Raw genomic sequence first — 15,852 nt, 5'->3', positions numbered from 1 at the left:
AACTGAGATATTTTGTAAGATTACTATTGTAATATTACTACTATAGTTATTTTGTAACATTACTATTGCACTGAGTAACAATAATAATAATAATAATGTTTTTATTTGGAGGTACAAATAGTAATATAACAATAGTAATATATTTCAGCCTTAATTCACTTTTATGTGTTGATGTGTTGACTTTTATGACCTTGTGAATTTTATCTTGGTGGAAAACCGCAGGAAGACCTGCGTTTAGTTGGCAACAGTTTTTTAAAATTCACTTCTCATTACCGATCAGGTGAAATGCTGTAAACCTCTGCCCATAGAAATGTTTGAGATTACTCGAACGTAAAACCAAAGTGAATCTGGCGCATGTCGTGTCTAAATGCAGGCTATAATTGATTCAAACTCGCACCACAGACAGAGATGAAGTTGGTGTGGAGCGGCGTTTACTGTGGATTGAGCCGCTCTAAAAACACTGATGAGCCGCACACACACTCGGTGCAACACAGTCTCCTGGCTTTACCATCTCAAACAGCAACCAGCCAAAATAAAATCTAAATCTTTACGGTGTCGGTTCGGTTGCAGTTTTAAGGCCTTTGAAACATGAATTTAAGACATTTTAATGCTTAAGGCCTTATTTTTACATTAAGACATTTTAAGGACCCGCAGACACCCTGGATAAGTCAGGCATCTTAAACTGCTGCTCATGCTGCATCATGGCGCTGTGTAACACATGGAAGAAAGTGCTATCCACCCCTATCTGCATGTATGACCTTACAGGTGTCCACGATTGGCTAGTGGCACTGTGCTTGACAAGATAGCCTAGCAAGCAGAGTGAGACGCACGAATTTCACAACCTCCACTTCCTGCAGCACACTCGGAGCGATGAGGGGGTGCGCGCATGCATGAGCTACGTGCACGAGCGCATGCTCTTCGGATGTTGACAACCGTGACGTTGTTTACTGTGGACACGTGCGTTTGTTTTGTTTCTGTTCCGGAGTATTCTGTCACGTCGTGAGACGTAAGTGAGTAGAGTACGGAAGCAGTACTTCGTGAGGTGTATAATACTTCGTGAGGTGTACAGGGACGCGAGCGGTATATATCCCCAATATAATCAGCCGTATAGAACCGAATAGAGCCATTTTCTGCACTCTTGTCAATGCACTTTTTTGTTGTAGGCTACAGTGTGTTACATTCTTTCAGAAGTCAGTTATAGGCCTAACATAGGCTATTCAAGGGGGGCTCAAAGATGACCACATAATATTTTTATTTTACTCATTTATTTATTTAAAGTTATATTGTGCCTTGTTGGTAGCCTATGCCTGCTGGAATGAAAAAAAATGTTCAGTGTTAAATACATATTTTGAAATTGTAGTTTTTGTAATTGATTTTTTTTCTTTGAAACGCAAGACAAAATAGTAAAAAGCACATTTTGACTATTTAATTTATGCAATGGTGAAAAAAAAATGAATGGAAAAACGCGAAAAAACGTGTTCGGTATTCAGCCAAGTTTTTCATTATATTCGGTTTCGACTTCGGCCAAGAATTTTCATTCCGGTGCATCCCTACTACAAATTAACTATTTTTTTGTGGAAAAGGAGAAAATATAAAACATAAGTAATGGGGGAAATAAAATGATTTTAACATCCAGTCAGCAGGGATACCCGAAATATTTTAAGATGCATCCTGATGTAGCATCATAGTCAATATTATTACACATCAACTAGCCTTTATCTTGAACATTTCCTAATTTTTTTTTTTTTTTTTAAACGTGTCAATATCTACTCACACAGATCTAACCGTTTCTGCATATTAAAAGACTGCTAGTGAGCAAAAGAGTCGATTCACGGCCCTATGCAGAAGTGAAGTATCTACTTCCCTATGATGATCTGCATATTAAACATGATTAGTCTAATGTAATCAATCAGCAGGCCTGCTCAGGCAGATGGGAGATGTCAGGCTGTGAACACACCCGTGGTGGATGACATAGCAGACATTTCCACCATAATGGGAGATGCAGCCTGTGCAGTTCCTCCCTTTATGCATAAGCTGTTGTACTCAATGACCTAAACAATGGATTATGAAAGTGTTCATCAACTAGGCATGTTGTGGTTTAAAATTTTCACTGTATGATAACCGAGACTAAAAAGATCACTGTCTCACCACTATTAATCCGTATAAAACGCATAAAGCGGTGGTGGAAATTAAACAAAAATATAAAATCCCTGAACTGTTTAGAACAGCTTTTCCATAAAATCTCTTACGTTGTCAGTATTTATCAAATTGTTGTCATAACCTGGTAACCAACTGAATAAAATAAAATCGAACTAGCCCGGTAGTGTGCTTAGCAAAAAATAGATATAGTTGTTTCGTATAGTTCTTGTCAACGACGTCACATTCTTCTGTGCAGCTGGTAGCCATTGTGACGTTGCTATAATCCGATTTAGAGCGATCCAGAGAAAAAGGGTTGCGGACTTTTTGGCGAGTCGGAAATGCATTTCAACCACTATTTAGAAAAAGCCAATGGTGAGATTACCATCTGATCATACACTACGGCCCTGTTTACACTAGTGCGTTTTCGTTTTTAAAATTAAAACAATCCTCGTCCACACTGGCGTTTCCGCTGTGTTTCAGAAACGATCTCTGTCCGAATACGCATGTCACATGACCATTCATGCACACTGGACATGCGCATACAAGTGTAAACAGGAAGTTGGTTGCTAGTCCAAACCAGCGTTCCACGTAGGGTTAACGCTGCTTGAAATGAGATTTACTCCTGATTTCTCTAATCATAGCTCGCCTCTTGCGCATGTAGGCAGCTGCAGTATTATAAAATACAGAACTTAACTGCACAATGGCTGCTAAGAATGACGACAAAGCCAGCAAAACTTGCGGTTCAGTCTCTGTGCTGTTGTGTATACGATCAAGGTAGTGTAATGGTCATATGATAGGGGCTTGACGAATCAGGGAAGGATAAACAATGATCCAGAATGTGGGCGAAGCCACGCCTTTGTTTTCACAAGTCTTCGTTTTGGTCTGTTTACACTGAAACGCGAGCCCGGAGTTTTCAAACTAAAACGGGGTCTTCGGCGGTTCCAAAAGTCTCCGTTTTCGAGGGTGACCACGCCAGAGTAGCGTAGACGACAGGCGTAACCATAGCAAAAGATAAGCATTTTAAAATGAAAACACACTAGTGTAAACAGGGCCTAGGACTAACCGTGAAACTGTGACATTGTTAAAACCTTGCTATCAACCAAGTGGAGCGTTTTTTAATGGCGAGTCATGAAAAAAGCATCATTCAAAAGAAGAACTGTCCTTGTGTTTTACTTTTTTGGACAAGTTGGAAAATTTACTCTTCTGAAAGTAATGCATTATTTGTTACTCATGAAGTCAGCGGCATGTGCGTTATCACACGGGCCATAGCTGTATACGCCGTTTCAATCTCTACACTAATTCTAAAGCAAAAGCTTTGTTTGAATCTGGTGTAATTACATTAACGGTCTCCAGCGAGGAGTAAATCCAGGCTACATGACACAGCACTTATTTCATCCGCTACATTGTCTGCCAGAATGCAAAGATAAAATGAGCCAACAAAAATAAGGGAGTATTTATTAGGCTGCAGTAAACTATGCAGCTACGCAGCATATAATTGACCATCATGCTGTGCTGTGCTACAGTTTTCTGCAAACAATTATCAGGGTTCAATTTAGACAGCGGGGCATTCAAGGCTTTTTCACAACTCTGCTTCACCTCACAAGATTCACATTAATGAGAGCGTTATTAAACCTTCATTAAGCACCCTTCACCCCAAAAAAACGTCTCGACAAAGTCCCAAAAATAGCACAATGAGCTGATGATGAACACTATCTACAAACTAAGAGCAAATTCACGAGTCATAGATCAAAATCTTGCAAGATAACATTTACACCTACATTCACTCACAAGATTTCAAGACCTGACAGAACTCTTTGAGTTGACATTATTTATAGCCCTACATGTTTTGGGGTTACTGAGGCCTGGATTGAACACATTCAATTCAAGTGACCGGTCAAATAACAGGCCCTCCAGGATTTTGCTATTTTCTGATCGCAGAACTTAACGCAAAATCAAGCAAGCTCCGCAATATTCGGAGGAGTTTTTTCAAATTTACCACAGATTTGGGCCAAGACGCGTCACGTGATGTCATCACAACGTGCATTCAATCAAAAGCCCGCTTCAATTCATGTGCATCGAAGACAAGTACAGCTAAAAAGTCTCATTTACCAACAAACTTCCCTGCAAAACAATTTAGTGCAAGTGTAATTTCGCCAATTTAAGTAGTTTTCCGGGAAAAAAGCACACAGATCTCTGCAAAAATTTCGAAAAAAGCCGCAGCAAGATCAAGCATTTTTGGCCACATCGATCACAAAAAAACAACAACTCTGAAATCCTGTACGGACTGAAATAGGCTCATAACTATAAATACAAATAGTACAACTGAGAGTTGATCAAAAGACCAGAGAACCCTGGCAATATTCCAGCATGCCAATACAATAGAGCAAATATTAACACTCACAATATCAGAGTTGCACGAATTCAGGAAATCAGTCACTCGTTAACCTTAGGCATCAAAATAAAACTATGTTAGCTTCATTTTATTTAATTTTCTTCTGCACCTTGACTATCAAAAATGCTGCCTGGATGGCTTAAACACCTTTCCCCACGTCTCGTCCTCTTGGTTAATGCTAATTCTTCCTCCTGCGTTCTGTAGCACAACAAGGTTCGTGTCTGGTTAGTTTCAGAGACGCACATTTTACACATACCACGTATTCATTTTAGGAAGAATTAAACAGGGTGGGGTCCAGCCACTCGGGGAACAGGATCGGTAATATTGTAGCTGGCACCGAGTCCAGCTTGAGGCAGCCTCTGACACAATGACCAGGTATTTCGTTGCCATACTCTGTTGAATCTCTAGTGTGATGGAAAGGGAAGGGTCCTGGAGTAAAGTATCTTCTAGTTAAAGCCTTAGCAGCAGCACAGCATGCTTGACTAGCAGTGGCTTTGATGTTTGAGACTGGCACAGATTAACAGTGCTGATCCCATGGGGAAATGCCAGGCAGAGGGCTGCAGCACTGTTTCTTATGCCTCCTCCCTGCTCGCTCTCTCTCTCTGGGTCAGAATGAAAGAGGGATAACCTGCTCAGCAACATGCCTTCAGCAAACAGAGCTCAATACTGTTTGCTGTAAGCACCAGAGGTAAGTATAACTGTTCAGCTGATACGCTGAGATGATCAATGCGAGATATTATATTTATGTACATTACATGCTCAATAAACACAGTAAGAATCTACATTCCACTATAGCAAACAAACAGATCGATAGTTTTTCCACAGTGGCTGACCCTGCTATGCTTTAAAGGTAGTAGGCTTTCTAGCTTAAATGCATAATCATCTGCAGACCATGCCATACACACTCTCTCTCGACCACTTAATATTTCAGCAGCTCTTACTGACATTTCTAATCCTCTTGATTGCTGAGAAGGCCATCACTGATGGATTTTACAGGTCTAAACCTAGTTTCCCAAACGGTAAGGCATCCCACAGTTACCATTATGACTGGCAGAACATGTATTCAATGTGATGCCCGCTTCGATAACGTCATTTAACAGGGATCTGTGCGCGTGTGTGCTGCAATGCTTTTTGGAAACGACCGTTTAATTGGCCGTGTCCTGGAGACTACTGACCAGTTTCCCGAAGCTAAGACTGTAATTGCTTGTGCTGTAAGGCTTGTCCAATTGACAAACAAATTGACAAGAAAGACTTGTCCAGCTTGCATCACTACTGCCTGGAAATCTTGAACCCAATGCAAAAAAACGCAAACAGGTTTTATCAATTAAGTAGTTGTTCTTAGGGCGTTTTCACAACCGCTCATTTGATGCTTTAGTTTCAGAACCTGGTGCATTTTCTCACATGGCTCAGTTTGTTTAGACATATATGAACACTTCAATAACGTTCGGATCCGCACCAAAACATTGTTTAGCCGAGCATCTGAAAGAGATGGGCTTGAATCCCAATGTTAGCAAAGGCTAAAAAAAAAACTCTGTACATTTAAACAGTACAATAAAGTGCACCTATTATGCTTTTTCAGATATTACCTTTCATGTAGTGTGTTATGTAGCCGTATGTGAATGTAAAAAGTCTGCAAAGTTTCAAAATCAAAGTACACGACGAACTGAGTTATTGACTCCCAAAAGAAGGAACCGATTCTGAACAGCTGAAACGAGTCGTTAGTAATTCCAGACTTACTTCCTGTACTAACCTACGTAGGTTTGTAACAAAAAGCCCCAAATCTGGTCTTAATTTTTTTGAGTTTTCAGACGGAAACTCATTATGGTACTGGGCGTTTCCTTATTGAAACACACCGACAATGGTAGACCAATCACAACAGACTGGGACATCTGACCAATCAGAGCAGAGTATGCTCTCTGAAAGGAGGAGTTTAGAATGAATCCTTTAGAACGGATCATTGAACAAATCGTTTGTGACACTGGGGTAATGCTGCAATGTAAATTATGAGCACATTAAATTTTTTTTTCATCTTGGATGCATGTAAATCTATTGTATGAGACCTTTAAAACAAAATTAGGCACGTTTCAAAGCCATGACAGGTGTGCTTTAAAGTTGGAGATTCACATCGCAGTACAGGGAGTTCTGGACATGAAAAAGACAAATTTACCTGGTTCTATAGGCTGGACAAAGTTCTTGACCATGAGGATATTGTGGAGTCGCAGTGCTGACTCCACTGAGAACTGTAACACAGCACCATCAGCTGATATTACTGCCACCACTCGTCCTGATAATAATGCTGAACTGCTGAATTCCCCGTTATTGTCCAGACTATATAAAATGTATAGTAAAAGTGATTGTGTACTCAAGGAGCTGCTGTCTATCCATCTTGATGGATGACCGCTATGAGCAAAACCCCGGAACACAAACAGGCACACAATGTCCAATGACAGGACAGTTTACTCACATGTGACTTGCATGAACACATTTTGGAAAGCTTTGAAATGCTGCCTTGCGAAAGAGAACCGAGCCAAAGAGAAAAAGCAACATTGTGATGAGAGGAACTTCCTTAACAACAGGCACCACACTGCATCCTCTATGCCATGGGTTCCCAGCCCTGCTCCTGGAGTACCCCGTGTCCTGAACATGTCAGTGCTTTCCGTGCTCCAACACACACACTTCAACCTAGACAAGGATGTTAATTAGCTGATTAGGTCAATCAGTGAGCATGGAAAACACTAATGTCCAGGACAGTGACTAATCCAAGACCAGGTCTGGGTTCCTGTGTGCTGAATCTACAATTTGCTTCTTTTTTTTTCCCTAATCAGGACACCAGCCAGGAAGTGAACGAGCCAGCAGCAGTGTAAGCAGAGGCACACAGACCGACTTCCTGCCTCCTGGAACCCGAGTCCCACTCCAAGCTCTCAGCGAGCGACAGGGACGCAACCTATCGCCTGTTCGAGATGGGTTCCTCAAGGACACCAGAGCTCTTTTCTGGAGCAGACACACTGGGGTGTAATCTCATTACTGACGATAATGAAACACTCACAGCAGAGAATCCTCTCATTGTACTGCCTGCCCCATTCAGACATGTTAGTTGCCCCTGGGTCCAGTTTGAAGTGGACTTTGACAAAGTGTTTAATAAACATGGAAGAGTTCAGAGCAAAAAAAAAAAAAGGTGGAGGAGGAGGTACGGGAACAGCATTAATGTGGCGCTGTTAATTATTCAGCGAGCCACAATCTATTTATACATAGCTAGATTTGAGTTGTTCTAAGGGGGCGAATTCTGATCGACCTCGAACAGGAAGTGGTCATATCCGTCGAGTCAGCGTCTCAAGTTCTCCTGACATTAAGTCACCAGTTTAAAATGAATGTAAGTAGGGATAAGAGAAGGTCATTATGGTGACACGGTCAAGAAGTAAAACCTAATGAGTAGACTGCTGATAAAAGATGCAGGAGGATTTTACACTGGAAGATGTAAGAGCACAGATGAAGCATCATGACAGCAATGTGCTGAGGTTTGACTGGACATCAGACAGAGCAGTAATAATAATAAAAATAATAGTGATCAGTAGTCATAGGTTTTCAGTATCAATCACAACCACTTACCCCATTCTAAAAACTCGGTCACGTGTTTCTCCCGTTTCAAGGGCGAACTGCTGCATTCGTTGTATAAACAGATGAGAATATCCAGCAGGGTCTCCACACTCAGGGAGCTCGGGCTCTTCTCATGACCATCCAGCAGCAACTGCTCCAACTTCTTGAGGCGCACCTTCGCCGACATTTTTGTATCAGCGGCCTGACCACTCTTCCTTACCGCAGGACAAAGATGATAATAATAATAATGATGATAATAATAATAATAATGGTGGTGGTGATAATCCTAATAAAAACAAAACACCTTCCTTCCCGCAAAAGGGATTACCGGCGACTATAGGGAGAGAGAAAAAGAAATCTCTGCTGGGCCGAGGTGGAGCTCTGAAGTCGCAGACTCCAACTTGCTAGCTAGCCATTGAGTTAGCTAGCTAGCAAAACAAACCTAACATTATGCTCGAGTCGCTCGAATCGGTCGGACCGCTACCTAGCAGCGCGCTAATTCCCGAGCCGTCCGTGTTCAGGCTCCAGGCCCCGCCGCTTCCATTGCTGCTTCGGCTTTTCCTGCCTAACGTTAATCCCCACACTTCTCACTCTGATAGAAACAGGGATGGGAGGCGTTTTCTATCCCGTCGAATATCAGCTTGGCCGGACGTCCATATTCTCTCCCCGTGAATATCCCGAAAATTCGATTCTTTAATTAAAAGAATTAGAACTCCACGCGCTTTGGGAGTCGGGTTTGTTTGTTGTTTTTGTTAAGTCTATAATTCTCCCAGCGTTAGCCGGTGAGCTTGTCCGTTAAGCCGAATATGGCTGCACATTCGCGACCATCCTCGTCTCGCTCTCTCTCCCAGTAAAGAATCCAGACCCGGGACACCGGAGCTCCACCCACTCATACCGGAAAAGCCAAGCAGATGTGACGTCATTGCTTGAGTGACACATACTGGGAGCCGGCTAGCACTGACCTCATCGCCTGCAAGCTCCCTCTATATTCCAATTGGAATAAAGTTGGTTTGACGTTGGACGTTCGATATTCGCCTTCGATATTCGCCTTCGATATTCGATATTCACCTGTTAGATTTTTGATATTTATCAAAATAAGCTATTAAATCATATGTAAACTAGACATTTATTTCAGTACAGAATGGGCCCATACACAAAATATACCACAAAATATACCATACAGACTCCCTTGTGACCCTGTTTAGGATATGCGGTATAGAAAATGGATGGATAAGTATCCATTAGTATATATAATGTATAAATTAGTATATAGCATATAGAGTCATTAGTATATATTCATAGCATATATGTAAATAGATATACAAATGTTTACATACCCCCAAATGTTTACAAAATGCAATTTATAACATATAAATTATGTTATGAATTCTAACATATAAAGTATGTTAGACAGGGGCGGAGATAAGGGGTGTAGTCGGGTGGGCATGGCCACCCCAGAACTGAAAAGGTCCTTGTTCAATTAGAATTTTGAGAAACAAGGCTCTATTCAGTCATGACGATGTTTTTAGTGATCATGTGATTCCCAGCAACTCGTTCATCATTTACACACAGTGGGGTCCAAAAGTCTGAGAGCATTAGTGAAAATGCTTCTATTTTGCATGGTTTTCTAATTGATTTTCATTACAAACTATATGATTGACAACAACTTGAGTGAAAAGTAGAAGCTTTGAAATATTTACATGAATTTCAGAGTTTCTTAGTATTTGGTATGTCCCCTTTGTGAAAGGACTCCACATGTTTGTGCAAAAAACTTAAGATCTGCTTTAGATCAAATCCATTAGCGTGTTGTCTGAACACATGCTTCAATAGAAGAGATTAGGCATGAGGAAACTCTGACCTTTTGTACAGAGCAGTTAACATGATCAATATCACAAATTTGTTAACAAGTAAATATTGACCTAGTAATAGTGCAGAGTCTTGAATATTAAATATTCAAGATATTGAACTTTTACTTTCATTTGTTTTAAATATTGAAAAATTCTAAACCTTCTATTTATTTCCAATTTTAAATAAATAAAAAAACAAAACAAAACAAAATGAAAGCCCAGATTTTCAATGTGGTCTTGAATATTTGGACCCCACTGTATGTCTACAGAGAAAAGGAAACAGGGTTGAGACTCAATGATGGGCACTGGGCTGCTGGTGAGAAGGTTAGGATGGGAATTGAAATCACAGATTTCAAATTACAGATTTTATTTCATGAACATTATTTAAATGTATACAATAATATTTCATCTTTTTTTTTAGAGCCACAGAGCTTTCTATTCCTGAACAGTCCATCAACAGAACACATTAGGTTCAAGCTGCTATTAAACAGGTTTGGTTTAAACACATTCAAATCAAGTGACCAGTCAAATATGGTAATAAATACAAGAACTCAACAATAAATATAGTACAATAAATATGATAATGGTAGGTGGTGATTTCCACTACTGTAACCAAAATGTAAACTATCACAGCGCCCCTGCCTGTGCTTCGCGGCCGCCTGGAAGCCCAACATTGAGTACCTGGCTTGAGTATTATATACATTTACATCTTTGGCATTTGGCAGATGCACTCATCCAGAACAACTTACATTGTCTCATTTTTTTATACAGCTGAACAGTTGAGGGTTAAGGGCCTTGCTCAAGGCAGCTTGGTAGTGTTGGGATTTGAACCTTCTGTCTGATGTCACACCTTCTGTCTGATGTCTTATCCACTGAGATACCACTACCAAAAGTGCTCATCTGGCTGCAAGCAGGGTTCAAACCTGCGCGGGGAGACCCCATTGGATTTCAAGTCCAACGCCTTAACCACTCGGCCATCGCAGCTGCTGTACCCGCTCCCTAGCAACTCCATCACCCCAGTATTCTCTGCATGGTAATTTGAAGCAGTTTTGTGAATATGGAAATCTGAACAAGAGAACATCAAGGTCATTGCTGAGTAAAAATGAATTGCATCCTTCAATAAATCTTTCTTGTGGGGCCTGCAGGCTCTGCTGTTAATGCCTTCATGTATCAAAGAGAAATGTTTGAGGACAATGTCATCTACTGGTAAGATTGGGAGTTGCTATTTTCACCACCATTTCATTCCATTTTTACATCCTCACTCTCAATATCCTCAGTTTCGATTCAATTCAATTTTATTTGTATAGCGCTTTTAACAATGGACATTGTCCTAAAGCAGCTTTACAGAAACACATGAACTCAATTTAATGAGCAAGCCGGAGGTGACGGTGGCAAGGAAAAACTCCTTGAGACAATATGAGGAAGAAAACTTGAGAGGAACCCCTCTCAAAAAGGAACGCTTCCTCATCTGGGTGACACCGGATAGTACAATTATAAATAAGTCCCTTCTATAAATGTGCTAATACTACATGTTCAAATAGTGCAGTTGCGTAACCAAGAAAATTCATTACAGTTTTTACATGAAGTGTGTTTTGTTGAACTTCTCCACTGTTCACTGATGGAGACTTGAGTGCGAAACTGTTTACTGTATCCCACACAGAAATGAAGCTGACAGTATTCACAACAGAAGAGCTGGAATCAAACATTATATTTAAAATATAAGTCATACGCATGGTAAGATGGGAGTTGATGAAACTGCATTGGATTTAGGAGTCACTAGGAAACTTGTTTACAGTCTAGGGTCACTGTGTCAGACTTTTGACTATGGCATAACAAAACAGCTTAGCCTGATCTGAGGGAATATTTGTGTTTGTCCCACCTTTAAAAGTGAAAGAAACTGTGCATAGTTCTCACTTCCAGCCCCACTCCTCTATTCAAGATCTGAGGGATGGCAGGATGAAAAGGGAGTGCATATTACACTCTCACACAATTTATTAAATGGTAAACCTCACCATTTACATGCCTCCTCCAATCAGCCCAAACCTCTACCGTGTCTGCTCCGAAATGATAAGGATTTAACAAGTGGAGTCACTGAAAGCTGAAAGATGTACAGTATGTGTGTTTCGGAAACAGCAGCATTGCTAGAGTTTTTAAAGACTCATTACATTTCCAAGCTACATGATGTTTCTAAAATGTCTGTGCACCAGAGGGAGCACTAGACCTGTGCAGACAGTTTTAATGCCAGTCTAGTTATACGAGTTCAAGTATAACTGGCTGGGGAAAAGCTCTCTGTACGACACAGCAAACTTCAGATGAGACTCATTAATCAGTGTTTAGTAATTCATATTAGAAGCACCTCGGGGAAATCGACTTTGCAGTCAGTCAGTGCTCTAAACACTTGACAGAAAACATACTGCTGATGTAAAGGGCAAAATCACACCTGTAGATTGAGACACATTAGCAGCATCTGTGTGGGTATGTTTGTATGTTTCTTTCCCAGCACATAGAGGGATGACCTTTTCATCAGCATTTAAGTTCTGCCCTAGTCTCTGATGAATCAAATCACCATCAAAGCTATTTTTGACTGCGCCTCTTCCCTCATTTTCAAAACGTAGTCATTTTAACAGCATTATAATGGTGTTACATAGATTATAATCTCTCCTGTCCCTAGTGTCCGAATGCAAAAATATGTCCCATGTTACATCCTTTACGCATATTTCAGCAACTGAACCATGCAGAATCATTAATGTGGCCTTATCTGATGGTATTCATACTGTAGGTCAGTGTCCATTTGCAAATGTGCTGGAGCTCTGAAATTCATTTTGATTAATTGTTTTGTTGTTGTTGTTGTTGTTGTTGTTGTTTATCCCCATAAATGGCTGGGATTCTGTGGGATCCTTCAGTCTGTCAATTAAAGGTTTGAATTCAGCATGTCTCCTGTCATACACTGCAGTCTTAAAACTTGCAACACACACTCACCATCCACTTCATAAGGAACACCTGTACAACTGCACATTCATTCAGTTATCTAATCAGCCAATCATGTGGCAGCAGCACAATGCAAAAAACCATGCAGATGCAGGTCAAGAGCTACAGTTAATGTTCACGTCAAACATCATAATGGGGGAAAAGTGTGATCTCGGTGACTTTAACTGTTGCATGATTGTTGGTGCCAGATGGGCTGGTTTGAATATTTCATAAACTGCTGATCTCCTGGGATTTTCATACACAACAGTCTCTAGAGTTTACACAGAAAGGTGTGACAGACCAAAAAAAAAAAAAAAAACATCCTGTGAGTGGAGGGTCTGCAGGCTGAAACACCTGGTTGATAAGAGAGATCAAAGGAGAATGACCAGACTGGTTTGAGCTGTCAGGAAATCCATAGTAACTGAACTGTGGTGAGCAGAAAAGTATCTCAGAATGTACAACACATCAAGCGTTGAGGTGGATGTACTACAACTGGTTCCACTCTTGTCAGCCAAGAATAAGAATCTGAGGCTATCACTGGCACAGTCTCACCCAAACTAGACAGTTGAAGACTGGAAAAAGACCAGGGATTTCCCAGACAGGGATTAAATTAAGTCAAAACTAGGCTAATTCTACTTAAATTAATCCAGACTAAAAAAATGGCTTTTTGAGACATTTCTTAACATGAGATTAATTACTTCTAGACTAGGGAGTAACAGACTAAGGTAAATAAGGACTTTTCAGCTACTCTTTGTGAAGCCTGATTAGTTTAATGATGTGCACATAGTGCAGACGTGAGGAAAACAGGGATAGGACCCTAACAAACAGTAGCATTGTGTGGAACTGGAGTAAATCATCCAATCAAGCAGTGGACAAAGGTGAAAGAAAATGTTCAAAGAATTTCTGGGAATTTGAAAAAAATCTCTTAAAGAAAACGGTGTCAAACCACCCACTTATTGAGAACAAACAGCATGACTCATCACCTGAAAACAAGAAAAAGAAAGCCTGGAGTCAAATTTGCAATGAATTCAACTCAAATGAAAAAGTAAGCGAAAGGACAGTCCAACAACTTCAGGTAAGATACTGTATTTATTAAGTTTTATTAACTTTTACAAATCAGTCACCTTGAGAAGTTTGTTTTGTGTAACACAACAAAGTGGGACCTAAATATATTTCTGATCCAGAAATGTAACAAACAGTATAATAAGTACTAATATAATTTCAAAATTGTCATCATTTTAAGATCATCTGGAAAAACACAAAAATACAGTTAATGAAGACAAATGCTGTTGCTCGTAGGGAGCGTTTCAAGACTGGTGGTGGACCTCCAGAAAGACCAGAGACTGATGACCTAGGGCACATGTTGACGGCACTCATTGATAGCCAGCAACCCCTGGAAGGTGTCCCCAATGATGACCACCTGGACAGCTCAGATGGGGTGCCGGTCCAGTCCTCATTTGGTAGGCAACGTTCATTCAACATGTGCCATCCTCGCGCTTTAGGGAATATGTAATGCTCTCCGTTATCTCTTATACTCTCATAACAAAAATATGTAATAAACACAGCTTAAATATTGTTCTTTAATGCATCAATACAATGTTTTCCAGTTGATCACCAGAGCTTGGATGGCCAGAGACAGGATGCAGGTTAGCCCACTACATCTGAAGCAGCCAGGAGGGAAGATGGTGTCACTAATCCAGGCCGAAGGACCAAGAGACTGACCATACATGTGAAGCTGGCCATGGAATTTCATGAGCACAATTTAAAGTAGTTAAAAGAAGAACGTGAAATGAAGATGAAAATACTTCATGTTGAGTTAGCTATGAAGGAGGAGGAGAGAAAAGAGTTTCTGTGTGAGAAATGTTGCAAAGCAAAAGCATCTCTGCAGGCAAGTTCATATCTTTCATTGTTTGCCTCAACTATGGGAATCTCTGGGTCATTGTCATCTTCTATTCAGGAGCTGGCCAGCCATGCTGTTTGATGTAATTGTGAAGCACTGCTGTTGCATCTTCTTGGTTCAAAAAGCAATGTGTTTCTGAGACACTGGAAATGGCTCTTCCATACACCAAACATGCGCTCCACTAGACCTCTAGTGTGGATCTGAGCTTGGTTCTACCGCTGTTGCTCAGGTGTGACTGCATGAAGATGGGGGTGAACAAGAAGTTGGTCTGTACATACACACTGTCACCAAGTGTGATTCCATTATGTTGGCCTCTGTCCAACTGAGCATACAAAGAGAAGTTTTGGAAAATCCTTGAGTCATGAATTGCACCTTTCCAACGTGCAACAGTGTTGGAAACTGCATAGTGAGAGTGTACATACCTTGTACATTTACTGAGAACCAGTTTTTATGATTTCTGTACTCTTCAGCATCTGTTGTAGAGGGACATTTTATGGGAATATGACATCCGTCAATACAGCCAATGACTCCAGGGAATTTATCATGTTCATAGAACGTCACCTTGTAGATGGCTTGGGCAGCAGAGTCAGGGAACTTGATGTAGTTATCTTTTCAGTTGGTTCACTTATGCCACACAAATCTCCTGCTTCATGACGGAATGTTCCACATGACAAATGCCTCAAGGTGATCAGTACTTACAGGGAAGGAAGAAGAGGCCTTCCCCTAAAAGAGTGAGATGAAAGCTTTGGTTCAAGCAAACACATTATGTCAGCTGCATTTTGTTTGTACATACGAAAACGGTCATGAAAGTTGATTTCGTCAAAATCATTCAGTGGGTTGTTCCTGTCTATAATTGCCCTTCTGTCTGGTCTTGCTGTTGCTCTATCATCATCATTGAAATAGTCCAGGTAATCCATTTTCCTCTGTTGCCAAGGTCAACCTGGAGGCCAACATCAGTTAATCTGAAGTTAAACCTGCCTCTGGCCAGGTTTAAGTTATTCCTTCACTTACAC

The 15,852-nt window shown here is 40.7% G+C and overlaps 1 protein-coding gene and 1 non-coding gene across 3 annotated transcripts in view; both read right to left on the bottom strand.

Moving 5' to 3' along the window:
* The window catches only part of cdc42bpb (CDC42 binding protein kinase beta (DMPK-like)), a 71,834-nt gene extending 62,760 nt beyond the window's left edge, over positions 1–9,074 (bottom strand). Inside the window, exon 1 of one of the 2 annotated variants that reach the window (XM_053613598.1) lies at positions 8,138–9,074. In XM_053613598.1, the coding sequence (XP_053469573.1) occupies positions 8,138–8,312 (175 nt within the window). In that variant the 5' untranslated portion in view covers positions 8,313–9,074. The remainder of the gene's footprint in view (positions 1–8,137) is intronic. The other variant, XM_053613597.1, reaches the window with a different exon arrangement.
* Positions 9,075–10,874: 1,800 nt separating this feature from the next.
* On the bottom strand, positions 10,875–10,956 carry trnas-uga (transfer RNA serine (anticodon UGA)). The gene has a single exon. It is a non-coding gene; the product is annotated as a tRNA-Ser (tRNA).
* Between the last annotated feature and the right edge of the window lie 4,896 nt (positions 10,957–15,852).

This window comes from Ictalurus furcatus, chromosome 25 (assembly GCF_023375685.1).
Source record: "Ictalurus furcatus strain D&B chromosome 25, Billie_1.0, whole genome shotgun sequence".
Classification (NCBI taxonomy): Eukaryota; Metazoa; Chordata; class Actinopteri; order Siluriformes; family Ictaluridae; genus Ictalurus; species Ictalurus furcatus.
This window is presented reverse-complemented; position numbering and strand designations above follow the sequence as displayed.